This window comes from Aspergillus saccharolyticus (genome assembly GCF_003184585.1).
Source record: "Aspergillus saccharolyticus JOP 1030-1 unplaced genomic scaffold BP01scaffold_1, whole genome shotgun sequence".
NCBI lineage: Eukaryota > Fungi > Ascomycota > Eurotiomycetes > Eurotiales > Aspergillaceae > Aspergillus > Aspergillus saccharolyticus.
The window spans coordinates 201275-225862 of NW_020290611.1; the positions used below are offsets into that span (position 1 = coordinate 201275).

Genomic DNA, 24588 nt, shown 5'->3' on the forward strand with positions numbered 1-24588 from the left:
CATCATCACAATGAAGGCTGTATTCCTCACTGCTCTCGCCGCTCTGGCCACCTCTGCCATCGCTGCCCCCGCTGGCAGCTTGTCCGACCTCACTCAGGTCACCAAGACTTTCTCCTCTTCCAGCTCTGCTGTCTCCAGCGGCGTTGTCGCCCCCTCTGCCGGTGCCAGCGGTCACGTCGTTCAGGATCAGGGCAGAAATGTCAAGCAAATCCTCACCGTTACCGGACCCGATGCTAAGCAGCTCCTCATTGAGTTGAGCCCTGACGTTGCTGGCCTTCTCTCCAGCCTCGGCCTGCCGGGCGTCGGAGTTGCTGTTGGTAGCGTCGTTTCATCTGCTTCTAGCGTCGGTGACCTGCTGACCGACCTTGCTCTGCCCCTTGAGGGTCTTCTCACCGTTGTCGGCCAGGATGGCGGTGCTCTCCTTATTCAGCTCGACCCCTCCGTCACCGCTCTAGTCTCTGGCCTTGGTCTGCCCGGCGTTGGTGTCCCTGTTGGAACCGTTGTCGGTACTTTGGGTCAAAACCTGAAGCGCTCCGATGGTAAGATCGTCGAGGACCTTGCCCCCAGGGTTCAGGACGTCCTTGAGGTCACCGGCCCTAATGCCAAGCGCCTCCTTATTCAACTCAGCCCCTCTGTTGCTTCTCTTGTCGTCAACCTCGGTCTCCCTGGCGTTGGAACCTCCGTCGGCAGCATTGTTAAGACTGCTAGCAGCATTGGTGACCTTGTCAAGGATCTTGGTGCCCCTGTCGAGCAGCTCCTCACCGTCGTCGGCCAGGATGGTTCTTATCTCCTCATTCAGCTGTCTCCCAACGTTGCCGGCCTTGTTGCCGGCCTCGGACTTCCTGGTGTCGGCACCTCAGTTGGCACTGTTGTTGCCACCCTCGGTGACAGTCTCTAAATCGTGAGTATCCCTCCTCCCCGTGAGATGCTGAAAGATTCAGGGAATGACACTGACAAGCTCTTTTTCTCGATTATAGAACCATACTCGGTGTGAAGACTGCGCCGTTTATGAACCGTTTCCAGATACCCTTTTTGATTCGATGTAGTCGGCATGATGGGTGACCGACATTGTATAGCGAAGAACAAGCTGCAGTGTCTCTATCCGCTCTGGGTGTCTCTTGCGAGCCCGCTGGCGTGCCGGTTTTGCATATATTGGAAGAACTCCAGGCTATATAGGTTTAATCTAATTTTACGAGTTACTATGATTCCCACCGAGTTGACTGTGTTCCCAACCTCACGTCGTATCTGTCTAGGTCGCCGATATGTTTCAGGTAGCCGGGACGGATGTCGTAACTCGACGGCGCTCGAGCCCTACGGAGATTGAATGCTTCAGCCGGTCCAGTCTCGAGCTTGGAAGCGAAATGATAGATGTACTGGGCAGTCTGTCTGTCTGTCTGTCTGTCTGTCTGTCTGTCTGTCTGTCTGTCTGTCTGTCTGTCTGTCTGTCAATTTGTCGAAGTAGAGAATATCTACTATGAGTGGGACGTCCTTCCGTGAGGACAAATCGAGCCAGCTGTGGTGGTGGTCATAACCAGAACAAGGCCCCTGAAGGAGAAACGTCGGACCTCCACTGACCTCCTGATGTGGTAGACTGGCTGGTAATTGTTCGGGTAGGGTTAGAGTAACCCTGGTGTGTTTCAGGTGGGCGGGCGGGCCATCATCGACCAGCTGTTCCTCGCGGATTCGGCAAATTCCCCTTTTCCCCCCTCTTCAATGCACTCAATTCTCATCCCCCTTTGTTTCATTAACCCCCTCTCCCCTCGTTTTTACTAGTGCCTTGTTCTAGTTCTGGTAGTTAGGAGCCTGTCAATTTATTATTTAATGGCAGTTCTGAAGGGAAGCCATGCTGATTCACCCGATGTCAATTCGCCCGCCAGGGGGCCTTTAATCTATCTGAATCAGAATCCAGAGCATGCAGTCCCCAACGCCATTCTCACAGCGCTTCATGCTCCAAACCAAGAACTTGGCTCTCCATAATAGCACCGCTAAGTCCCTCGCAGTGATCGCATTGAGTGTACGGCCGACGCTGATGGTTTTGAGTTGTGCCAGGTTTTGCCTAGTCGGGCAACCTGCTCCGGCAAATGCTGTTAATATGCCATGGATCGATCAATGGGGTGTAGTTCATCGACTAAGCAGAGACAACCGAGACTTCTCCTACGGTCCCACTCCTAGAGTGTCCACTTTCCACGCGATTCAAACTTCAAAGAGAAGAAAAGAAGATGCTAGCGGCAGCAAGGCAGTTAGCTCAACGGCAAGCCGCTGTCGGTAAACGTCCTCCTACAGCGAAATGGTCCCTGATATAAAGACGGCGCCGAGGCTCGCTGACGTGAACCTTATGGCACGTTTCTTCACTTTTTTTTTCCATGTACACTCTTTGACAGACCTCTTTATTACAGTCTTTTCTGTGTCTTTTTGTTTCGTCATTCTTTTTTGCTTTCGTTACCCAAAGCGGCACAGCACCATGCTTGTCGACAAACTCGCTCTTTTCACCGCCGTGGGCCTGGCGCCCCTTTTCGCTGCTGCGCAGCTGAGCGGCTCTGTTGGTCCCTTGACCTCAGCCAGCACTAAGGCTGCCACTAAAACATGTAATGTTCTCGACTACGGAGCCAAGGCAGACAAATCCACCGATCTGGGAGTTCCTTTGGCCTCTGCCTTTGCTGCCTGCAAATCGGGTGGACTGGTCTACATTCCCGAGGGTGACTATGCGATGTCAACTTGGGTCAAATTGGCCGAGGGTGAAGCTTGGGCGTTGCAGCTTGACGGTACTATCTACCGTGACAGCACGGAGGGCGGCAACATGATCATGATTGAGCACTCCACCGACTTCGAAATGTTCAGCAGCAACTCCAAGGGTGCCATCCAGGGTTTGGGCTACGAGCTCCACAAGGATGACAATTACTCTGGTCCTCGTCTGCTGCGCGTGTGGGACGTTACCGATTTCTCGGTTCACGATATCATTCTGGTTGATTCTCCTGCTTTCCACTTTTCGATCGACACTTGCACCAATGGTGAAGTCTACAATATGGCAATTCGTGGTGGTAATCACGGTGGTCTCGATGGCATCGATGTGTGGAGTGACAATATCTGGATTCACGATGTGAGCTTACCATTGACTCTAGCAAACTGACTGGGGCTAACAACGTCTGTAGGTCGAAGTGACGAACAAGGATGAGTGCGTGACGGTCAAAGTATGATTCCGACGTCCTGAAGCATATAAGACATGAAAATGCTGACCAGGCCTGCAGAGTCCGGCACACAACATTCTAGTCGAGAACATCTACTGCAACTTAAGCGGTGGTTGCGGTATGGGCTCCTTTGGCACCGATACCAATGTCACCGACATCACCTACCGCAACATCTACACCTGGAACTCGAACAACATGATGTTGATCAAGAGTAACGGAGGCAGTGGTTTCATCGAGAATGTCGTCCTCGAGAACTTCATCGGTATGTACCCCGGCGCAGTACCGCTTCGCACCAGCACGGGCGTTAACCATACTTATCTCCTTTAGGACACGGTAACGCCTATTCTCTTGACGTGGATAGCGCATGGTCCAGTATGAGCACTGTGGCTGGCGATGGTATTCAGATGAGCAACGTCACCATCAAGAACTGGAAGGGTACTGAAGCCTACGGTCTCACCCGCGGACCCATCAAGATGATCTGCCCTACCGGTGCTCCTTGCTACGACATCACCATTGAGGACTTTGCCATGTGGACTGAAGAGGGCAGCGTGCAGTGGTACTCCTGCCAGAGTGCCTATGGATCTGGATTCTGTCTCAAGGACAGTGACGACCACGCCGCGTATTCCGTTACCACCACTACTGTGTCGGTTGCTCCTTCGGGCTACTCTGCTGCCACAATGGCCTCCGACCTGACTACGGACTTTGGCACCGCCGTTTCTATTCCCATTCCGACAATTCCCACTTCCTTCTATCCTGGCGCTACTCCTTACAGTGCCCTGATGTCCTTGTCCTCTTCTGGCACCAGCCACGGTACCCCTGTAGCTAGCACGGCTCGTGCTACTAGCGCGGCTACCAGCGTTGTCAAATCCTCTTCGTCTTACTCGACCTCCGAGTACGTTGCTGCCACCGGTGCTGCTGAGTTCGTTGCCACCACCTCGGTAAGCAGCGCCCAGAAGCAGATTACCAGCGCTGCCGGTTCCTCTGGCTCCTCGGGTAAGCACAACCAGGGAGGTCAGTGGCAGGGACTGGGCCGGGGTGAGTCACAGGAACAGGATCAGGATAGCTGCCAGGCGTAGGCAGCCAGATCGATTTCCAACTGGGAATGAGATTCCCTGCCTGGTTACACAACGATGGTTCGCCAGGGGGAATTGTAGGGAAAGAAACCTGCGATAGCGCAGCATCTTAGCAAGCCTGCTCAGTAACATGTACAATTTCCAACTGAATTAATCCAACTCTGTCTTGCGACATTGACTTTCCTTGTTGTTTACTGGTGTCTGCTGCATGCGGGAAGTGGCTCCAGCCGTGCCTGGATGTAACCTTATCGCCCCTGAGTCTGGACCGCCCACCCGGATTGCTTGTGGTTCTTGCTCTCAGCAAGTTGGATTTCAATTTGATTGATCTTGCGAAAGCACAGAATACTGTGTAGGATGTGTAGAAATAAATAGAGCAGCGGATGTAGCAGGTAATTATTGGCGAGTAGAAGTGGCCGTAATGTGGATTGTGGAGAGAGAACGAGGGGGAGGGAGAAAAGTAGGTGGGGGTGATGTCACCCTCCAAATGGAGAGATTGATTGATGGTATTGTTTGCTGCCACCCCCGCATGCCCGGACGGAGCTCCTCAACCAACCCTGCTTTTCTTGTTCTTCTTCGGTCTTCGCCTCCCCCTCTTCTTCCTCAACCTTTTTCCTTTTTACTGCTCTTTTGCTTTTCTCTTCTTCTTTCAACCTGATTCTTTCCCTAATTTCCTCGCTTTCTATCGAGTTTGGGGCTGGACGTTGTTCGTGTCCCAGTTTACTCCAATTCGATTTTCCTCTTTTCCGAAGTATCCCCAGGGCTTGATCATCATTATTACCTGGAGCTTCCAGTTTCCCTCCCAATGGCTTCAGACTCAGCTCCCGCAGATGGCACTGGTAAGTGGTTCTTTTTCCGCAGCCTGCAGCTTGCTGGTTGTCGCTCATCATTCAATTAGGTGTCATCAAGCTCGATCCATGGCTGGAGCCGCACCGTGACGCTCTCAAACGTCGATTTGAGTTCGTGGAGCATTGGATTAAGACCATCAATGATCATGAGGGTGGCTTGGAGAAGTTTAGCAGGGTACTTAATTGATTTCTATTCCAACCGATTCCCGCGAACTGATTGCCGCCCGATCTCGAGCCACCTTTCTCCTTGTCTACTGATCCGAACTCATCCCCGCATTCCACTAACATAACCATCGGGTGACCGATAGGGCTATGAGAAATTCGGCCTCAATGTCGCCGATAACGGGGACATCATCTACAGGGAATGGGCGCCCGGTGCAGTTGAGGCCCAATTGGTTGGCGATTTCAGTACGTCTCGGTGTCGTCCCTCTATTTCTGGTGAAGCGGCGGAATTAATGCCTACTGGCAGACAACTGGGACATCAAGGCCAATCCGATGACACAAAATGACTTTGGCATCTGGGAGGTCACAGTACCGGCCAAGGATGGCGCTCCCGCCATTCCGCACGAGAGTAAGATTAAGGTGCGGCTGGACTAGACTCCCGTGGATATTGCATTGTCTGACCCATTTTTCCAAATCCCAGATCACGATGGTCACACGCGGTGGGGAACGCATCTACCGTATACCCGCCTGGATCAAGCGCGTCGTACAAGATCTGAACGTTTCGCCGACCTACGAGTCTGTTTTCTGGAACCCGCCCGAGGCAGAGCGGTATCACTTCAAACACAAGCGTCCAACAAAGCCGGAGAGTCTGCGGATCTACGAGGCTCACGTCGGTATCTCCTCTCCGGAGACGAAGGTTGCGACCTACAAGGAATTCACTAAGAACATGCTTCCTCGTATCAAGTACCTGGGCTACAATGCTATCCAGCTCATGGCCATCATGGAGCATGCATATTACGCCAGCTTTGGCTACCAGGTCAACAGCTTCTTCGCGGCGAGCAGTCGTTACGGTCCGCCGGAGGACTTGAAGGAACTGGTTGATACGGCACACAGCATGGGCCTGGTGGTGCTTCTCGATGTGGTGCACAGCCACGCTTCCAAGAACGTGTCGGACGGTCTGAACATGTTTGACGGCACAGACCACCTTTACTTCCACTCCGGAGGAAAGGGTCAGCATGATCTATGGGACAGCCGACTGTTCAACTACGGGCACCATGAAGTTCTACGCTTCCTTCTGAGCAATCTACGTTTCTGGATGGAGGAGTATGGCTTTGACGGATTCCGGTTCGATGGTGTCACAAGCATGCTCTACACACATCACGGTATTGGAACGTACGTTGACCCAAGCCTACCACTTCTCGAAGTCAAGACTAACTCCACCAAGTGGTTTCTCCGGTGGTTACCATGAGTACTTCGGGCCCGCCGTTGACGATGAGGGTGTTATGTACCTGACTCTTGCTAACGAGATGCTCCACAATATCTATCCCAACTGTATCACTGTAGCGGAGGATGTATCTGGCATGCCAGCCTTGTGCCTGCCTCACTCACTCGGTGGCGTGGGCTTTGACTACCGTCTGGCCATGGCCATTCCTGACATGTACATCAAATGGCTCAAGGAGAAATCCGACGACGAGTGGGACATCGGCAGCCTGGCTTTCACCCTCACCAACCGCCGTCACGGCGAGAAAACCATTGCCTATGCCGAGAGCCACGACCAAGCGTGAGTCTACCCTCCTTTCGTTCAATAACCCCCCATCTCTCACTCTCCCAATGGGTTAGACTAATCCGCATGCCTCGAAACTAGTCTCGTTGGCGACAAGACTCTCATGATGTGGCTCTGCGACAAGGAGATGTACACGCACATGTCCATTCTTACCGAGCTGACGCCGATCATCGAGCGCGGCATGGCCCTCCACAAGCTCCTCCGCCTAGTCACCCACGCCCTAGGCGGCGAAGGGTACCTCAACTTCGAGGGTAACGAGTTCGGCCATCCAGAATGGCTCGACTTTCCGCGTGCTGGCAACAACAACTCGTTCTGGTACGCCCGCCGCCAGCTCAACCTGACCGAGGACCACCTCCTCCGTTACCAATTCCTGAACGAGTTCGACCGCGCCATGCAGCATACCGAGGAGAAGTACGGCTGGCTGCACGCGCCGCAGGCGTACGTTAGCCTCAAGCACGAGGGCGACAAGGTTCTTGTCTTCGAGCGCGCCGGCCTTCTGTGGATCTTTAACTTCCACCCCACCAACAGCTTCACGGACTACCGCGTCGGCGTCGAGCAAGCCGGCACCTACCGCATTGTCCTCGACAGCGACGACAAGGTCTTTGGTGGCTTCGGGCGCAACGACAAGGAGACGCGCTTCTTTACGACTGACCTCGAGTGGAACGGTAGACGGAACTATCTGCAGGTCTATATCCCGACACGGACAGCCTTGGTAAGCATGCCCCTTCCTGAAAATTCCTCAACGTGTTCTACCTTTATGAAAGCATATCAGCAATGCTAACGAGGTGATTGTGTGCGACAGGTCCTTGCTCTGGAAGAAACTCTTTAAGAAACTATTCCCTATTTCCGAATACACCTACCATACAGGTCTTCGATATAATACCTATCTACTTATCAGAAATATGCTCGTGTGAGTTTGAGGGCGATAATCACATCAGTTTTGACCTTAGATTTGTTCTGCAGTCTTTGAATTCTGCTAGCGTCTTAATGAATCTTTTTACCCTGATTGCGTATCCCATCTGTCCCTAGTACGTATTCATAATGAGTTAACAGCAAAGAAACGGGATAGAACGTCCAGTATTGCCATCACATTTGATCTATCAAGTACCAAAGGAGCGAAAGGGATGGCTACCACCCCGTGCATGGCCTGGTAGAAGCAGGCCGGTAAAGAAGCCATAACCAACGTCTCACTCTCACTGTCACTAACGTATTCCACAAGCGAGCTGGCCACCCAAGTAGGCTGGCCATCTCTGTATCACATACAGAATCGCTAAGTATTGCATACTAATATCTTAGCCAATGTTAGTTCTTACCGTATGTATTGATCTGTATCTCCCTTATATATACTAGTCAGCTTGAAGTTCATCATACGGGGTAGTACTACCATAGACTACCCAGTGTCAAATAATTAGCTCTCTACTACGTTAATTGAATGGATTTTATCACTTTATAACATTTGCAGGTCCTGTACATTATCCCTAGCTCATAGCAACAATTGAGACAGTTCAATCTTGAGTGGAGTCTTAGCACCTTGACTTAGCGTACACACTCAGGTAGCCAGTGTCACAGGCCACAGTGAGGGTGAAACTCGAGAAGCTGGGGTAATAAGCTTCCAGGGCAAAAAGTTGGGTGAGAGGATCGAGCTACGTCGAGTATAACGATGTCATCATACGACACTACGGATTGACACAGTTCCAACAAAAGAAAGAGTACAATTGTCTCCGCCCGATGGGTATGAGGCTGAAGGTGGTCATTTTAACTTACTTACATGAGCACGTAGTCACTAGTGTAACACAAGCCGGGAAGTCTCCATCCTGGCTTTAGGAAATCATGGTCGGGGTTGTCTCCAAGTGCCCCCTGCTTCCTTGTTTATGGATCGTTGGACTTTGCAAAAAAAATCCTTTCTCACATAACTCCCTTTTCTCAATTCGAGTACTGTACAGGCATCGATGGAAACCGGATCATGGAAGAAAGGTAGTCCATGTCTAACATAAAAGGAAAAGGGCGCTTAAAAACAATATTACATTTAGGCCTTGTTCTCGAGCTCGGCCAAGATCTTCTCACCCTTGGCACGGGCAGACTCGAAGTCACCAACCATGTAGAAAGCAGCTAGAAGAGAAGCAGTCAGCCAAATTCTGAGCAGTGCGAGGATCCACGGAAATAGAACTTACCCTCAGGAAGGTCATCACCCTCTCCGTTGATGATAGCCTTGAAACTGCGGATGGTGTCCTTGAGGTCGACCAGCTTACCCTCGATACCAGTGAAGACCTGGGCGACGGTGAAGGGCTGGGACAGGAAACGCTGGAGCTTACGGGCACGCTCGACAGTGAGCTTGTCAGCCTCAGACAGCTCGTCCATACCCAGAATGGCAATGATATCCTGGAGGGACTTGTACTCCTGGAGCATCTGCTGGACACGGGTGGCGGTGTCGTAGTGGTCCTGACCGACAATACGGGCGTCGAGCATACGGGACTTGGAGTCGAGAGGGTCGACGGCGGGGTAGATACCCAACTCAGAGATACCACGAGACAAGACAGTGGTGGCGTCCAAGTGAGCGAAGGTGGTGGCGGGGGCAGGGTCAGTCAAATCGTCAGCGGGCACGTAGACGGCCTGGACGGAGGTAATGGAACCCTTGGTGGTGGTGGTAATACGCTCCTGCATACCACCCATGTCGACGGCCAGGGTGGGCTGGTAACCGACGGCAGAGGGGATACGACCCAGAAGAGCAGACACCTCAGAACCGGCCTGGGTGAAACGGAAAATGTTGTCAATGAAGAGCAGCACATCCTGACCCTCCTCGTCACGGAAGTACTCGGCAATGGTCAGACCGGTAAGGGCGACACGGGCACGGGCACCTGGGGGCTCGTTCATCTGACCGAACACAAGAGCGACCTTGGATTCACCCTCGAGCTGAATGACACCAGTCTCCTGCATTTCGTGGTACAGATCGTTACCCTCACGAGTACGCTCACCGACACCAGTGAAGACGGAGTAACCACCGTGAGCCTTGGCGATGTTGTTCTGCGGAGAGGATTAGCCAAAATTACTGGCAAACTAAGCGCGAGGGAAATACTCACGATCAACTCCTGGATGAAGACGGTCTTACCGACACCGGCACCACCGAAGAGACCAATCTTACCACCACGGGCGTAGGGGGCAAGGAGATCGACGACCTTGATACCAGTGACGAGAATCTCGGCAGTGGTGGACTGCTCAGTGAAGGCGGGAGCCTCGCAGTGAATGGGGCGGAACTTGTCGGCCTTGATGGGGCCACGCTCGTCAATGGGGTCACCAGTGACGTTGACGATACGGCCGAGAGTGCCAGGGCCGACGGGGATGGTGATGGGAGCACCAGTGTCACGGGCGGCAGCACCACGGGTCAGACCCTCGGTACCTGAGAAACAACACGTTAGGAGACCAGCGAGAGAGATATTGACACCAAAACCACGCATTGGAAGGGATATTGACGGGGGGGGGAATGGGACGAGTGTCGAAATCTTTCCAGGGTGGCCGGTGTGAGGTAGGTGAAGCTTACCGTCCATGGCAATGGTACGAACAACATTCTCACCCAAGTGTTGCTAATGTCGAGGTTAGCTACAAAGCTTGATGGCAAGCCTAGCTGAGAGGTAGTGGTGGACATACAGCAACCTCAAGGACGAGCTTCTGGCCGTTGTTCTCGGTCTCAATGGCGTTGAGAATGGCGGGGAGCTTCTCGCCGTCGAACTTAACTGTAGTCGAAAGTCAGATGATGAATTTTTTGATGGCATTGAGTCGTTATTGATGGGATTAGGGATGGTATCGCGGGCGGAAAAGATTTTCGCGTGGCCGCCGGCAAGGTTTTTTTTTTGGGGAAGCGGGAACGAAGGGATCGAGCTGAACATACCGTCAACGACGGCACCGATGACCTGGTGAATCTTGCCAACGGAGGCAGCCTCAGTGCTGGCCAGACGGGCAAGGGAGGGAAGACCGTTGGTCTTGGGCTGGAAAGCGCGACGGGCGACGGGGGTAGGCCGAGCAAAAGCAGCCCTCCCGAAGGTCCGGGCAAGACCGCTGAAGGGTGAGAGCAGACCAAGGTTAGTTAAAAGTTCTTTAGCATGGCCAAAGGATGAACAAAGATATAAAGAAAAGAAGAACTAAAGTGGGGGATGGGGGAAGGAGTAGACTGGGGATGGAAAAGGGTCTTTTTGGGATGGGGGGTCTTACCTCTTGAACATGATGATGGTGTTGAAGAGCGAAATGGGTATAGAGAGGTCAAAGGGGAGGATGGGGGAAGGGAAAGAAAGAGAGGGAAAAGGGAAAAGAGGTTGAGAGAGGAGGAGGTCGAGTTGAGGTGGACTCTGGCGGTTTGTGTCCGGCTTAGCCTTTCCGGGGCGGTTTTGCCGACGATCCCGTGATGTACCGAGCAACGCGCGCCTGTGTGTGTTTTTTGTGGCCAGCTGGTGGTAACTGAGCTGTATGCTGTATTGACTGATACCACCAGTATTTACTTACGCCTGCAGACCGACTGCATACATCCATCCATCCCTTCTAAACTTATAGTAGAGGCAAGTAGCTCCGATGTGCAGTACGGAGTAAGTTAGTATATAGTAGTACACTTTCTTGTGTCTAATTGTATCCTCCAATTCATTTAGGCTAAGCATCCTCCTCTCCCTTCCTCTCCCCAATTCCTCCCTGGTCGACTCCATCTGTCCGAGACCCAGAGTACAGCTCGGGGCACTTTCGCACAGAAAATGGGGATCGGACTTGGCGCCGCCCGGATCTTTTACCAACTGGGAACCCCCTCTTTCAGCTGGAGGTTCTGGGATGGATATATACTTCCTACTGCCCACCTAATATCGATAGCATGACGATTCATGATTCATGTCCGAATGGATACTACCTGTTCTTCCCATACACACTCCATTATCCTGCGTCCAAGCTCCCCCGACCCTCTTGTAGTTGAAGCAGCGGTTGCTCCGACAACTCGCAGACATGCATATCCATACATACAGGGAACAAGCGACGGTATCGGACCAACCGCAACCGCCAGCGGAAAAAAAACCTGATGTGTTCCCGTGATTTCCCATTCCGGTTTCCCCTTCAATCCCTCTCTTGCTGTGGTGGCCCCCAAGCTCCATCTGGCGGTGTCTTTCTGTTGAGTGTCAAGTGCGACACGTCGATGGACGATGTTTTGGAGGTGCTTCGTAGTTCCTAGCAACCTAGACCGATAGTTATAAGATGAGGCTGGGAAACTCAATTGCAACGGTTGCAAAACATCGCTTAACTCGTACCGGATTGGTTGTAACAATGACGTTTCCAACAGAGCCGCGCACATTACTTTACTGGGGAGTGAGTGGCTCAAAGCACCTACCAACCCAACCAGTCGGTAGGGGCCCCCCCTCTCAATCTGATATCGGACTCTGGTTCACCATTGAACACTGAATGTATATATACAGTCTGAACCCGTCAACCCTACGACAGGGCGTTCTCCAGCTAGTACTTTCGTCGATTTGCCTGACACCTGCACGGGGCAACTTACGCACCCATCTTTAAAACCAGACTAGGAAAAATATATCATAGAAACCAAAAACCCATTCTAAGGCTACAAAGGAGATACATAGATTATGGCACAGTACGAGGTACAGAGGGGTCTTTTTGGGCTTGACGTTTGACAAACAAGTAAAACAGGTGCGAGAGCAGGTGTCCAAGGTTGGACGGCCACCCATCCTCTGTCATCAGCGGGCGCATCAGAGCAGAGTTGCAACACGTCCAATCGTTCTACCTATTTCTCCCAAGGAATTCGCTGGTGATTTATTGCTTCTCAGCAGGAGGGCTCTGGACGAAGCCCTTGCCTTCATATCCCTCGGAGCTGATACCGTAGATAGGGTTGATCTTCTCACGCTGTTTGTGGAAATCAAGGTCAGTCATTGTTCATATACGTCAAAGCCCAGAATCTTCGAATCAAGGAAAGAAGCAAAGGAAAACAAAGATGCTGTAGACGATAGGTATGTCTTACGAGAGCGTATTCGTTGGAGGCCTCCTGCCACTCCTTGCTCATGGTCTTGGGGAGAGGCTTAGCGAAGTAGTGGATGGCGTAGAAGAGACCAACACCGATGGCGCAGTACTGGAGGGCCTTGACGAAGACTCTGAAAGCCTCGCCTTTGGGGGGGAGAGTGCGGGGGCCGTGGTTGCCGAAAGAGATATAGTAGGCTAGATGATGGGGAGAACAAGACCTGTTAGCAAAATTCTGTCTGCGCTTGCCAGCGTCCAGAAATCATTGCAGACGAATAGAATGAACATACCGGCCTTCTTCTCCTGAAGAGTCAGCTGGTGCCAGTCAGCCTGCATGCGGTCTCTGAGCTGCATCCACAGGTCAGCCTGCTCCTGGGGAGGCATGGCCTCCCAGCGCTTCTCGATACCGGCGAGTGTGGGATTCGAGATGGCATGCTCGGAAGCGGCGCGGGTCTGCTGGAAAGCAATGGTCTGCTTCTCAGCCTGAGGACGAGCATTCAAGCAAGCCATTGGGCTCGAGGCAGTGCGGTAGGAGCGGAGGGCAGCGGTGGGCATGACCGAGCTGCGAGCAGCGACCCGAGAGACGGACTGAGCGAACATTGTGTGTGAGGGGTGTAGCTGTACGACGAGCAATCAACAAATGGTAGCTATCAACTCTCCAGTAATGAGAAGAGCAATTCCTCGAGATGGGAGGATGGTGAACGTGGGGGGTGGAGGAGTGGAGGGGGTGACGAAAGAGTCGCGATGGGAGACGAAGACGACGTTCGATAATCTGTGGTTTGAGGTGGAAAGTCGAGTATCCGGACAGGCTAGCTTAGTCCATTTTACACCCATTCTCATTGGTCAACTACCAAATCCCGTCCCGACCGCCCGTCCGCCTTTGCCCGTCTGACTGAATCCCTCTCCTCCCCCAAGAACATCAGACGATGTCCATCATTGATAAGAGGTTCTCCTTTAACTAGCATGATCCTGATTACTACATTTCGGGTTGGTAAATGACCCCAGGTTCATTCTACTGTAACATCCGACTGGCCCAAGAGTGCAAACTGTTAGCGATGGCAAGACAACTGGGATCCCCTTTCTTTTCACAGACTGGCGATATCTGCGTCAGTCTTATTCCCAGTGACCCATCAATGATCACTTCCAACCACTATAAAGCCATCGCACAAAAGGGTAGAGGGGAAGATCTCTGATTTTGAATGAGCTGGAAGTAGTTCCGTATATCTACTTTACACCCACCGCGTCACTCCTGTCCCATGTCGAGCAACAGCAACCTATCCTGTACAGGCGAACGCTGAACAAACAAGAACAAATCACTGCCCAGCCGTTCGACCTCACAAAGCGCCAGAATCGCGTGGAGATGATACGGTCACTATTGAAAAGATAAAAACGCAGGGTCAAGTCGTAACGATCTCATATTGAACTAAGTGTATGCAGGGAGATTCGGAGTAAGCTGCTTCGTCCCAGGTTTCGTCGCGATTCGAGATGATGCGTTGCGATGGAATATCCAGCACAGTCACCCTGGCCCGGACCCAGCCGGCACCGTCATTTATTTGCCAGCCTTGCCACCGCTGGCCTCGTTCAGGACGGCCTTCCACTCGATGTCGCTCTTGTCGTCAGCGTGGATGGAGGTGTGAATGTTGAGCGCATTCTTCAGGACTTCACGGGTGCTGGCGTAGATCATGGACCACTAGTGTTGCGATGTCAGATATTAAACCCCCAGTCGATCGTGAGGAACTAGTGACGGAGAGGACATACGAGAGTAGGAGTTTCACTGGGAACCCAAGAGATGAAGATGATCTTGCTTCTGTTTCAGGCGAAGATGAGATTAGCAAAGACGTGCACCGCCAACACCGCAATAAGCACAAGCGACAATCATACCTCTTGCCCTCACCACCACCGAGGTCATATTCCACGTCATAGACAGCATAACGGGGCGCGGGGCGACCCTGGCTGTCCTGAGCGGCTGCGAGCTTGTTGCGGAAGACCTCGTAGTCCTCCTCCTGGGAAGCCTCATCGACGACGACTTCCTTCTTGTTGTCGGCAATCTTGAAGATGATGAACTTGGTCTTGCTTCCCTTGGCGCCTCCGCTCATGCGGAAGTCATTGAATGCACTGATGCACTCATCTGTGACAGTGACACTGTTTAGGCACAGCGATGTCAGCTTGGGCACGGAGATACTGAGCTCTACGCGACTCCCAACGGAGCAGGACTTCGACATACCCAGATGCGAGCTAGGAGCATTGTGAAGAGACCAAATTAGTTTCTGAGCATAGGCAACGAGGAGAATAATGTACCTACCGACATGATTGATTAAAGATTTAAAGCTGAGATGAGGGGTGGGTGAGTGGATAACCTGCGCATGCACGCGATGTCAGTTAGCCAGATTCCCCTATTTGTCCCTCTGGCGTCACAGCACGGTCGGCGGATTACCAGTGGGAACAGCACCGAGCTTGCGAAGGGCAGGAAAGGCAACTCACCAAATCGTGAAACAAGCTACTCGGGTAATTTTCTCGAAAACCGAAAGAAAGAAGAAGAATGGGGAGAAAAGGAAGTGGAGGAGAATGAGAAGGTGAGGGGGGAGGGGGATGGAAAGGGAAGAATAGTGGTGGTAATAATGGGGGGTGGAGGGAGGGGGGGAATGAGAGCCGAGATGGAGATAGAGGGGCATTTACTAAGGAAGTACCTAAGTTGTGTTGTGCTCTCTCTCTTGCTCTTACTGCCTATGCTCCAGCGGCGGCGGGCGGACAGTGGGGGTGTCTGCCACGTGATTCGTCCCATCGCACCACCAGCCGCCTTTTTCTGCTCTTCCACTTTCCTTTTTTCCCCCTGAATTTAATTTCTTATTATTAACTTACTGGGCGATGACGGAGTGGCAGTGAAATTCCTTTAATAAGCTAGTACCTAGTACGTAGTAGTAGTTAGGTTGCTACCTACGCATTGGAACTTTACTGTCGAGGGCTCCAGGTGACAAGCCTACCATTAGCAGCAGCAGCAGCAGCAGCATCTCGCATCATGCGCATTACCTGCAGCATCGTGCTTTGCCGCCTTGATCGAACAGTTCCTTTTTTTTCCCCTCAGGACCATAGCCGATAACAGCTAATATCAAGGGACTACACAGTAGTCTTACGAGGAAACCCTCAGAAGGCCGACAAGAATCTATAGTGAATTTGCAGTTCATATGAACCACAGTCCCTCATTCTATTCTCGGAGCTGCAGTCAAATGAATCTTGTTTTTGCACCGGAGTAAACCGCCGTTGATGGGCTGCCAACCATGGAACTAGACCCGGCTAGCCGAGTGATATCACGTCAGTCCGGTCTGGGCAAGGCTACCTGTACGGTCGCTGCTGTGTCTCATCCACATACTTCTTGTTTAGTGTTTACTCTGCATATGCTTACACTATGACTTCGCTCCTGTCAACACCTGAATAAAAAGAGAAATACCCTCCGGGCTCTCATAATGCATAGGATGAGGGCGCAAAAGTACATCAGTTGATACACTCTAGAAGGTGGTTATAGAAATGCAAATCGTATCTAAAAACAAGACATGCACCGCGCGCTGTAAAACGGGGTATATAAGAATCTGAAGGTCGAAATAGGGGTAATCGCAAAAGCATAAAGATCAGATCGTCTCATGAACATCGTCAACCTAAGAGTACATCCGGCAGATTGAGGATGTCGTGACTGCAGTTCAAATCATCATAAAGAGTGCCTAATGTTCTAAGCCATATATCAGAGTCAGCTGTTGAATCCATGGTTCAAACTGTTGAGAAAAGACGTCTGGAGATGTAAATTGCTCTTCGAGCTGCAGCCCCAAGTCGAAGATGCATAGAAGACCAAACGGGAAGTGGTATAGTTCCGCGAGGAATGCTGCGGACTTGAATCTTAGGCATAGTTCTTGTGTCTCATGGATCTTCGTCCGCCTTCCCGCCATCAATAATTTTCCGCCAATGTTGCGGAAGGCATACGCAGACCAGTGGGAATGCTTTAATCTCGCCAAGGGGAGGCGGAGATGGGGCTGGTCGTTGTGAGCCGTTTGAGACACCACTATCACGCTGCTCACGGTGTCTGGCATCATGGTCATCGGCGCTTTCCGGAATACGAATGCCAGTAGCCCATCCGTCATCCCAGATGCCTATTACCTTCAGCATCTCACCTCTGTCCAAGGCAAATTCATCTCCAGCTCGAGGTTGATATGCCCAGAGTACAGCCACCTTGTCACCGGGATGTATCTCATCCGGCGAGTAATAGTCCTGAAATGCGGACAATTGTTCGGACTGTCCGCTTGTCACACCTTCAGGTGACGAGTAGTGACCAGCAACCATTGAACGAGGCGAGCTATCCGTACCCGCACCAGCGAGAGCTGAGTTGCTGGATAGCGAGCCACGACGCTTACCAGTTGTTGGAGGGATCTGCTTGGACATCGCACCCGGACTGGCGCCAAATTCTGAGTCGGAAGAATCGCTGTATTTGCCGCCTCCGAATAAGGCTGCCGAAAGGCGCGAGCGTGCCGGCGACGCACTGGGAACCTCGCGCAAAGCAGACATTCGAGCGACGCGTCCTCCGGGAATAGCAGTATAGCCATTGTTCACCTGGCCCTGTTTCATAGCCGGCGACCCCTTACGTTGTGGGTTCGGTTGGTTGAGACCACTTTCAGTCTGAGCCTTACGTTTGCGCCGCAGGCAGCAGAAAGCTAGTACACCCAGGGCAGCCAGTAGAGCAAGACCCGCCACAGATCCTATCACAATACCTGCAATCTCTCCGCCAGATAAGCCGTCTGACGCATTGGCGGTTGAGTTGGATGTTGACGTCGAGGTGAAGACCGGCGTGATTGTCGATGAGGGGACAGTTATATTCAAGCATCGGGTAGCCGCCCCAGCACCCTCGCAGCAGGAATCGGTGGTGTTGGCCGCGCTCGATTCGCAATATGCACAGAGGCCCAGAAGATTGGTCCGAAATCCACAATTCTCAGGCTCATTGTCTGCCCCCTCGATGCAGCTCACAGTGATCGAGTCGGCAGGAAGGGCACAAATGGTAAAGTCGGATCGAATCTGGGCCATGTAGTCGCTGGCTCTCTCAGGACAAAGGTCGGAGTCGGTAATTATGGCCTCTTCACTTTCAGCCATTTGGGCCTATTGCACGTCAGCACAGATATATGATATGATCAAGCGGGGAAGACTGACACAGGTATCAGCACAAAGTGGTCTGGAGTCTTGAACTGATAGGTTGCAATCATCTTTGGAGCTTTGGACCAAGCTACTGCAAATGACACTCGTGGTGTAGCGGGCATAATAATCACTGGTGTCAGTGAGGTTGGCACCTTCGCATCCTAGATAGTCCACATATCTACCAAGATCAGGCATTGTGAGAGGTATTCATGGTACAGCTGAGGGTTAATATGCTCACTCACTTTGACTTGACAAAAGACTGCATAACATAGCTGTTCAGCTCTTGGTCAAATTGGGTTAAGTTGGAGACATATTGCATGAATGGACTATTGATTCTGTTAGCGCATCGCTGAGCTTCAACCCAGCGGCCGGACAAACGTACAAATCTGTATAGAGACTAGAGTTGGTTGAGATTGATGAGGTGTTGAACGCGGGACATTGGGTCGAGCCCGAGAGTGAGAAGCATGTGCTGGACATGACTGCAGCACCGAACCTGGTTTTACTATAGGAGTACAGAGATCGTGTGGCGCTCAAAGAGCGTAGGACAGACTCGATTCAAGTTCGCGATTCTTCTCGGAAGGCCGTTTACTAGCAATCGCACCCCATGGTTCTCCGGACGCTTTCTGTTTCACTCCGTCGAACCCAGCTTGAGCGAGATTGTTCGACCTATTATATTCTGGCGCGCGTAAAGATGCTGAACGAGGGCAATGGCAAGAGCGTGTGGTCTCGATCTGAGAAGACACGGGATCTTGCGGACAGCTGATAGAGCCGATTGAATAGCACGAAGTCGAGCGGGCTAGCCCAATCTGCCTTACAGCCGATGTTGGAACGAGCGACTGGAATCTGGAGAGTGTCGGAAGAGTCAATACAAGTCGTCCAACAACAAGCAAAGGACCAGAAAAAGAGAGAGGATGAGAAGGTGAATCCAGATTGATGAGCAGATGCAAAGGACGGCCGTGCTTTCCCCTCCGGAAATCTGCGACGGGTCTCGGTCCAAGCTACCGCTGAAGGGAAATCGCCTGGGGCAGTCGGCTGGAATCGCTCTTCACACCAGGGGAAAATCAGAGACCTTCCATGGCTACTGGGCCAGAACGAGGAGACAAGAACTGAATACCAAACGAAACGTGTTTTCAGGTGAAAGAGAAACATACATTGCAGCTACCAATGGAAAGTGGGAGACCTGACTGAGTCGAGGGTCAAGAGTCAATAGGGGGGAGCCCTTTGGCGCGGGCGGTTCGCAATTGGAAAGCAGCCGGCGTCTTCTAAACCCAATCTGCATCCACTGCACAAGTACTGCAGTTCACTTCCTCCCGCATCCAGGAACAAATCTCTGCTGCCGATCAAGTTAGTCGGACTTGTACGGAGCAGCTTCCTATCGAATCAGGATCAGAGCCAGATGGAGAGGTCCCCAGATTCGAGCTCCACAAACTCGCCGGAAGTGAGGTTCGAGGCGGATCGAAGCCATCATCGGCACCAAAGTCCAAATAAAGAGCAATCGCAATGCACGTACTTCTTCTGAGTTTCCACTGCAAGGGTCTTCAACGCCTTAAAAACCTTCTGGTGCACCCAAATTGCACAACTTGCCCCAGGCTTCGAGTATATATTCGGGATTTTGGGTGATTTCGCAGCTCAATTCGGACCACCGACAAGGCCTGCAAGTTAAGATGCGAGCAGAGAAATGGAAAATAGGGAGAAAGAGAAAAGATAAATGCAGGAACCGTGAACTTTATTGCCCGGATGGTCAAGAAGGTTCTGTGATGCATGGCAAGTCACTGGCGGTGTTTATTCCCAACTGACGTGGCACACCTCAATTTTGTGAGGCTGTTAGTGCCAGAGACATGAAGTGAAATGGGCAGGCAGAGCCAACATATGGATCCACCATGCTGGTGAGATGTTCATTCTGTATGTAGTCTTGGGCTCAGCCAGCTTGGTGCATGCAAATTCACACCTTGCCTAGCCAGGCATTCGGCAACTACGGTTCCTACCAGCTGTAGTCTATACAGCACAGTTTGATGGAGAGTGGGCCTGCAAACAAGGAACCAGGACAGAACCAGAGATCCAACCTGTGGTACGCTAAATAAGTTCTAGCCCTAAGATGGAAATTCCCCTGGGCTTTGCGGAGACATCTGAAACTATCTATTATTTTACCTCTTGGAGCTGGCTATCGATAATGACTATCGCAGAATCGCGGTCATATGAGTACATTGAGTATACCAGTACATGTGTTCAGCGACAAAGAGGGCTCCTTAAGTTGTTTCATGTTCAATGGCTAATTGTGTGTCAGCCACTAGGAATGCTGGGCGGCTTGACACTGCCGCTGTTGGGCCGATCGCCATTTGCGATGGCTCACAATGCTCCACTCATGACATTGATTGAAATTGTCCACGATTCGCCTTCTCAACCTCACCACGTCAGGTAGCCTCCCTTGTTAGGTACCTGATTGACTTTGCATTCCAGCCTTCAATTACTGGCCAGTCGTCAGTCGCATGATCGTTTCAACCAAAGAGAAATCACAGTGTTGGCAGCCTCGAGTTGCCGCGATCATTGAGTGTTACCACCCTCGCGTCTTGGTCGTAGGTAGATGGTTTAGTCGCGACCACCATGATGAAGTATTATATTCACGGGGACTGCGAGGAGCTTGCGACTATCTCAATTTCACTTACTGCTTCAATGGACTATGTCCCTCTAGGTAAATTTTCCATATGGTCATTAATTTGGGTGTGTTTTGCATTCATTCCAAATGACGCGGGCTCAGACCGCCATGAGATGCCTCAGAAGTATGTTTGTCCGATGTATCCAAACCTCGTATAAGGATGCCATAATAGTAAACTTATCTCCTCGATAAGGATTGGCATCGGGTACATCTCCCGACATATGTCTATACGTCGTGAACTTACTCCGTATCCCTCGGATTGATGTCCCCACTCATGCACGGATAGATAGCTGGCAATAGTATATCCTTCCCCGCTATGACTTTAGACAGCCCCGAGCACCGCAACTGAAGAGAAGCAATGTTTCATTGTATCCCACGAACGAGCGGTCTCATAAAGTCTATCTAATGGTCTGCCGTCTTCCTGTGTCGCATGAGGGGCGATTGTACCCTTCTCTAGACATCCCATAGCCAATACATGATCAGTGACATTGATTGCTAACTATACATAGGAATTATTTCAAAAGCCTCCATCCCACTATCCTGGATTTCCATATGGAGTGCTAAATTCATAATACTGTGAATTAATCGCTGAGGCTGACTACCAGCAAGTTAACAACAACCGCCCGCCATGTCAGGTGATGAAACCGCTTGGACGACGTCATCTGATTGCGGGCCTGCGGCAGGCATCCATCCATCTTGCTGCTATCATTCCACTACCAACACAACCTGTCTCTGATATACCAGACGAAACGCGTCGCCCGAGTGATTCTCTCTTGATATTCGAAATACTTTACATGGTCTACAAGAGATCCTCTCATCAGTGACCATCCTACCACACCGATCATGTGTGGTTCAGACATTTTCCTAGCAATCCTCGCCGTCTTTTTCCCCCCAGTTGCGGGTAAGCAGGAGCCCCGGGTTTTCATTCAGAGCCAAATGCATATCACTAAAAACTGTGTATAGTGTGGATCAAAGTAGGCATTTGTACGGCCGACTCACTCATTAACCTTGCTCTTTGCTGCCTGGCCTATATCCCGGGCCTCCTGCACGCCTGGTACATTATCCTCAAGTACCCCGAGCCAGACTATGATGATAACAACTACGCGCCTCTTCCCAACCACGGAGGCGACGCCGAGAACGGTCGCGTCACATATTACTATGTTTCTCACCAACCCATCCAGCACCCATCACAGCGGGGATATGGCACCATGCCTTCACAGCAACCCCAGGCAGGGCATGCGCAGTCTCAACAGCAACACCCCGCACCGCAACAACAGCACGAAAATGCCCGAGGAGGCGCCAGCAGCAGCGGCGATCATGCTGACTCGCGACCACCTCCCACGTACGCCGAAGCTGTCAAGGGAGACAACAAAGTGCAACACTGAATGGGTAAGCTGTGGATGAAGGGGGCATGATGCAGTTGCTTCGCAACGGTTGCTATAGGTTGCCTCAGAAGACTGCTTGCGGCTCCCGAAGAGACCAGTGAAGGAATGCTTTGCATCTCCGTGTGCTCTTACTCCTCACTGGACATTACGAACACTTTGCTTACAACGAATGGTAATGGATAATGACACTGTGATATATTATTTGCTCAATTGTCTTTGATCACCACGGCCACCCGGTACTCTCCAGGTGGAACAGTCTCGGGGAACCGCTCTCTGATCTGGTTCCTGAATGTGCTCCTATGATAATAAACAGGGGAAGTTATATTAGTTCTAGTGGTAGCTCTAGGTTCGCACAGATTATTCATGTTCTTTAGTATGTTAAAACGCGCGAACAATTTAACCATAATCCCTCACCGCATCAAGTGTAGAGAAATCCACCAGAAGCCCGCCGAAGCGCGGAGGTTCCGCATGACCGCCTTCTTTTCCGGCTGCCGGCCGACAAACAAGCCTGAGGAATGAATCTCAACCGAATGACTCGTACGATCCTCAGGAACACCGACACCGACACCGACACCGAAGCTACAGCATCTGCGTTGGCTTCTTGTCAGCCTTAGCAGCAGCGGTCATGCAGTCCATGCCATTGCTGCTCAGGCAGTCAATTCGGTCCAGCTTCAACAATCTCACCCGCACCTCCTCCCGCCCGGTGCGAAGACCGCTACTGCCCGCCGGTGTCCCGCAGGCTCTTTACCGTGGCAGAGACACACCTCGGAACTTCTCGATCTGCCTGCAATGTCAAATCCGGTCGCAGAGCTCCCTGTACGCCTCGAATGAAGACCTGGAGAAGAAACAAGATGTGATCATCCTTGGAGCCCCTCCCGCCAAAGACACGCCGCCGGCACCGTCGCCGTCAAGTATCCCTGACCAGAACCCGCATACTGAGTCGGATGCGGGGAGAGACACTCCCGCCGCTGTCCCTGGGGAAGACCAAGCGTCAGCGACAGCTCCCCCCGAAGCTGCAGAGCAAGAAGCAAAGAAGGACGGTGGTGATGCAGACGCTGCGGGTTCCGCATCGCAACCCGGAGGCCTTCCATCCTACCTGGAGAATCGACGGTCGCAGTTCGCCAAACAGTTCAGCACTGTAATGGACAACCTTCAATCGAACATTTTCGTGGCCGGCCAGCGATTGAACGATCTAACAGGCTACTCCGCGATTGAGGCTCTGAAGAAGGACATTCAATTCCAAGGTACGAGAGCTACTTTTTCCACCTGCTCGATGGTTCCCGCACCCCCGAACCAAGTGACCATGTTCCAAGTCTTCTAACATATCATTCCCACAATAGAGGAACGACTCCGAGCTGCCCGCCACCGAGTCCGCACCGCCAAGGACGCCTATGCCGCCGCAATCAATGAACGATCGACCTCTCAGCGCGAGGTCAACGAGCTCCTGCAGCGCAAGCATGCCTGGTCGGCCGCCGACCTGGAACGGTTCACCCACCTCTACCGCAACGATCATACCAACGAAGTGGCCGAGAACGAAGCGCAGCAGGCCCTGACCGAGGCTGAGCGCGAGGCCGAAGAAGCCGCCGCCCAACTGAACAAGAGCATCCTGTCGCGTTACCACGAGGAGCAGGTCTGGTCGGACAAGATCCGCCGGATGAGCACCTGGGGCACCTGGGGCCTGATGGGCGTCAATGTGCTGCTATTCCTGATCTTCCAGATCGCCGTAGAACCCTGGCGTCGTAAGCGGCTGGTCAAGGGCTTCGAGGAGAAGGTCATTGAGGCCATCGAGAAGGAAAAGACCCTGAACCAGGCGCAGATCCTGAACCTGCAGACCGAGTTCTCCCAGCAGGTCGCATTGGCCAACAAAGCCTTGCCCGAACGCGAGGCTGCTGCAGCTCTCACCGCAGCCTCTGAAGCCGCAACCCCAGCAGTTGCCCCCGAGGACCCCGTCACCATGGCCGCTGCCGCCAGCGAAGCTATCCCGCACGAGCAGGATGCACCCGTGCCCGCTTCGGTAACGCCTGAGCCCGTCGAAACCCAAGCTACCCCAACAGCCGCCACTCCTTTCCCCTCAAACAACAAACTCGAAAACGTCCTCCAGAGCTGCAAGATTCACTACTCGCGCATCCCTCCCTACGCTACCATCATCGAATCCTCGCGGCGCTATCTTCGAGACCTCTTCAGTGACCGCCAGATCACCATGACCCAGCGGGACCACTCGATCCTTGCTATCCAGAGCGCTGCCGCTGGTGCGGCTGTCGTTGGGTTGCTGGCGTTCTTCATCCGGCCCCAATGAGGGACAGGCTCTGTAAAGGCCATTATGCGGAGTTGCAACTGTGCCGAAAGGACGCCTTTCTGTGTATCTTGTGTAATAAAGCAGCGATCTGTTTGAGAGGTTCAGCGTCCCTGTATGTATTTGTATAAAGATCCTTAAGACATAAATAAAGCGATGAGCATGTTTGATTATTTTGGACCTCTTGAGTATTACATGATTCTGAGGGGGCTTGATAATAGCTGCGGTTGTCGATAGCGATTGGGCTATGAAAGAAAGATCAAGTACA

General features: G+C 52.1%; 10 protein-coding genes across 10 annotated transcripts; 5 read left to right on the forward strand and 5 right to left on the reverse strand.

The window, feature by feature from the left end:
* Positions 1 to 10: 10 nt before the first annotated feature.
* BP01DRAFT_396295 (uncharacterized protein) lies at positions 11 to 1051 on the forward strand (the record flags this gene model as incomplete). The annotated part of the gene is made up of 1 exon (XM_025578465.1): positions 11 to 1051. One exon carries the CDS (start codon positions 11 to 13, stop codon positions 896 to 898), a length of 888 nt encoding a protein of 295 aa, XP_025435592.1. The 3' UTR covers positions 899 to 1051.
* A 1410-nt stretch (positions 1052 to 2461) lies between these two features.
* Positions 2462 to 4261, forward strand: rhgB (putative extracellular rhamnogalacturonase; the record flags this gene model as incomplete). Its single annotated transcript, XM_025576189.1, has 4 exons — positions 2462 to 3097; positions 3150 to 3188; positions 3246 to 3447; positions 3513 to 4261. 4 exons carry the CDS (start codon positions 2462 to 2464, stop codon positions 4259 to 4261), a joined length of 1626 nt encoding a protein of 541 aa, XP_025435593.1.
* Positions 4262 to 4826: 565 nt separating this feature from the next.
* On the forward strand, positions 4827 to 7905 carry BP01DRAFT_352176 (1,4-alpha-glucan branching enzyme GLC3). The gene is made up of 8 exons (XM_025573884.1): positions 4827 to 5094; positions 5154 to 5278; positions 5412 to 5511; positions 5573 to 5685; positions 5747 to 6438; positions 6491 to 6826; positions 6911 to 7541; positions 7632 to 7905. The coding sequence occupies exons 1-8, from the start codon at positions 5061 to 5063 to the stop codon at positions 7656 to 7658; spliced, it is 2058 nt and encodes a 685-aa protein (XP_025435594.1). The 5' UTR covers positions 4827 to 5060; the 3' UTR covers positions 7659 to 7905.
* Positions 7906 to 8532: 627 nt separating this feature from the next.
* Positions 8533 to 12143, reverse strand: BP01DRAFT_412541 (F1F0 ATP synthase subunit beta; the record flags this gene model as incomplete). Its single annotated transcript, XM_025578952.1, has 7 exons — positions 8533 to 8938; positions 9001 to 9850; positions 9907 to 10223; positions 10365 to 10407; positions 10472 to 10557; positions 10713 to 10879; positions 12100 to 12143. 7 exons carry the CDS (start codon positions 12141 to 12143, stop codon positions 8856 to 8858), a joined length of 1590 nt encoding a protein of 529 aa, XP_025435595.1. The 3' UTR covers positions 8533 to 8855.
* A 117-nt stretch (positions 12144 to 12260) lies between these two features.
* Positions 12261 to 13699, reverse strand: BP01DRAFT_352178 (cytochrome c oxidase subunit IV family protein). Its single transcript, XM_025573885.1, has 3 exons — positions 13111 to 13699; positions 12825 to 13018; positions 12261 to 12709 (listed from the first exon to the last, which is right to left on the reverse strand). Exons 1-3 carry the CDS (start codon positions 13418 to 13420, stop codon positions 12620 to 12622), a joined length of 594 nt encoding a protein of 197 aa, XP_025435596.1. The 5' UTR covers positions 13421 to 13699; the 3' UTR covers positions 12261 to 12619.
* A 466-nt stretch (positions 13700 to 14165) lies between these two features.
* BP01DRAFT_2050 (actin-binding ADF family protein) lies at positions 14166 to 15163 on the reverse strand. The gene is made up of 5 exons (XM_025571056.1): positions 15123 to 15163; positions 15045 to 15055; positions 14702 to 14962; positions 14579 to 14627; positions 14166 to 14510 (listed from the first exon to the last, which is right to left on the reverse strand). Exons 1-5 carry the CDS (start codon positions 15126 to 15128, stop codon positions 14370 to 14372), a joined length of 468 nt encoding a protein of 155 aa, XP_025435597.1. The 5' UTR covers positions 15129 to 15163; the 3' UTR covers positions 14166 to 14369.
* A 1201-nt stretch (positions 15164 to 16364) lies between these two features.
* Positions 16365 to 18752, reverse strand: BP01DRAFT_2158 (SH3 domain protein). The gene is made up of 4 exons (XM_025571108.1): positions 18372 to 18752; positions 18232 to 18315; positions 18005 to 18167; positions 16365 to 17953 (listed from the first exon to the last, which is right to left on the reverse strand). The coding sequence occupies exons 1-4, from the start codon at positions 18464 to 18466 to the stop codon at positions 16727 to 16729; spliced, it is 1569 nt and encodes a 522-aa protein (XP_025435598.1). The 5' UTR covers positions 18467 to 18752; the 3' UTR covers positions 16365 to 16726.
* BP01DRAFT_2149 (uncharacterized protein) lies at positions 18563 to 19707 on the reverse strand. The gene is made up of 3 exons (XM_025571104.1): positions 19500 to 19707; positions 19141 to 19322; positions 18563 to 19067 (listed from the first exon to the last, which is right to left on the reverse strand). Exons 2-3 carry the CDS (start codon positions 19266 to 19268, stop codon positions 18659 to 18661), a joined length of 537 nt encoding a protein of 178 aa, XP_025435599.1. The 5' UTR covers positions 19269 to 19322; positions 19500 to 19707; the 3' UTR covers positions 18563 to 18658.
* A 1778-nt stretch (positions 19708 to 21485) lies between these two features.
* BP01DRAFT_412545 (putative stress response RCI peptide) lies at positions 21486 to 22437 on the forward strand (the record flags this gene model as incomplete). The annotated part of the gene is made up of 2 exons (XM_025578953.1): positions 21486 to 21543; positions 21606 to 22437. 2 exons carry the CDS (start codon positions 21486 to 21488, stop codon positions 22025 to 22027), a joined length of 480 nt encoding a protein of 159 aa, XP_025435600.1. The 3' UTR covers positions 22028 to 22437.
* Positions 22438 to 22567: 130 nt separating this feature from the next.
* On the forward strand, positions 22568 to 24539 carry she9 (putative mitochondrion biogenesis protein (She9)). The gene is made up of 2 exons (XM_025573886.1): positions 22568 to 23271; positions 23368 to 24539. Exons 1-2 carry the CDS (start codon positions 22653 to 22655, stop codon positions 24321 to 24323), a joined length of 1575 nt encoding a protein of 524 aa, XP_025435601.1. The 5' UTR covers positions 22568 to 22652; the 3' UTR covers positions 24324 to 24539.
* The last annotated feature ends 49 nt before the right edge of the window (positions 24540 to 24588 follow it).

Coding starts and splice junctions, on each gene's coding strand:
- BP01DRAFT_352178 (XM_025573885.1), bottom strand. CDS start 13,420: ATGTTCGCTCAGTCCGTCTCTCGGGTCGCTGCTCGCAGCTCGGTCATG. Junction 13,019..13,110: donor TCTTCAGGAGAAGAAGGCCG/GTATGTTCATTC, acceptor CCCATCATCTAG/CCTACTATATCTCTTTCGGC. Junction 12,710..12,824: donor CCTCCAACGAATACGCTCTC/GTAAGACATACC, acceptor TTCCACAAACAG/CGTGAGAAGATCAACCCTAT.
- she9 (XM_025573886.1), top strand. CDS start 22,653: ATGCAGTCCATGCCATTGCTGCTCAGGCAGTCAATTCGGTCCAGCTTC. Junction 23,272..23,367: donor GAAGGACATTCAATTCCAAG/GTACGAGAGCTA, acceptor TTCCCACAATAG/AGGAACGACTCCGAGCTGCC.
- BP01DRAFT_2158 (XM_025571108.1), bottom strand. CDS start 18,466: ATGTCCAGCACATGCTTCTCACTCTCGGGCTCGACCCAATGTCCCGCG. Junction 18,168..18,231: donor CAGTCTTTTGTCAAGTCAAA/GTGAGTGAGCAT, acceptor TGATCTTGGTAG/ATATGTGGACTATCTAGGAT. Junction 17,954..18,004: donor CACTTTGTGCTGATACCTGT/GTCAGTCTTCCC, acceptor GACGTGCAATAG/GCCCAAATGGCTGAAAGTGA.
- BP01DRAFT_2050 (XM_025571056.1), bottom strand. Junction 14,628..14,701: donor GGTGGTGGTGAGGGCAAGAG/GTATGATTGTCG, acceptor CGCCTGAAACAG/AAGCAAGATCATCTTCATCT. Junction 14,511..14,578: donor CCAGTGAAACTCCTACTCTC/GTATGTCCTCTC, acceptor TCGCAACACTAG/TGGTCCATGATCTACGCCAG.
- BP01DRAFT_2149 (XM_025571104.1), bottom strand. CDS start 19,268: ATGCAGATTGGGTTTAGAAGACGCCGGCTGCTTTCCAATTGCGAACCG. Junction 19,068..19,140: donor TTTCCATTGGTAGCTGCAAT/GTATGTTTCTCT, acceptor CTGGCCCAGTAG/CCATGGAAGGTCTCTGATTT.
- BP01DRAFT_352176 (XM_025573884.1), top strand. CDS start 5,061: ATGGCTTCAGACTCAGCTCCCGCAGATGGCACTG. Junction 5,095..5,153: donor AGCTCCCGCAGATGGCACTG/GTAAGTGGTTCT, acceptor TCATTCAATTAG/GTGTCATCAAGCTCGATCCA. Junction 5,686..5,746: donor CGCACGAGAGTAAGATTAAG/GTGCGGCTGGAC, acceptor TCCAAATCCCAG/ATCACGATGGTCACACGCGG.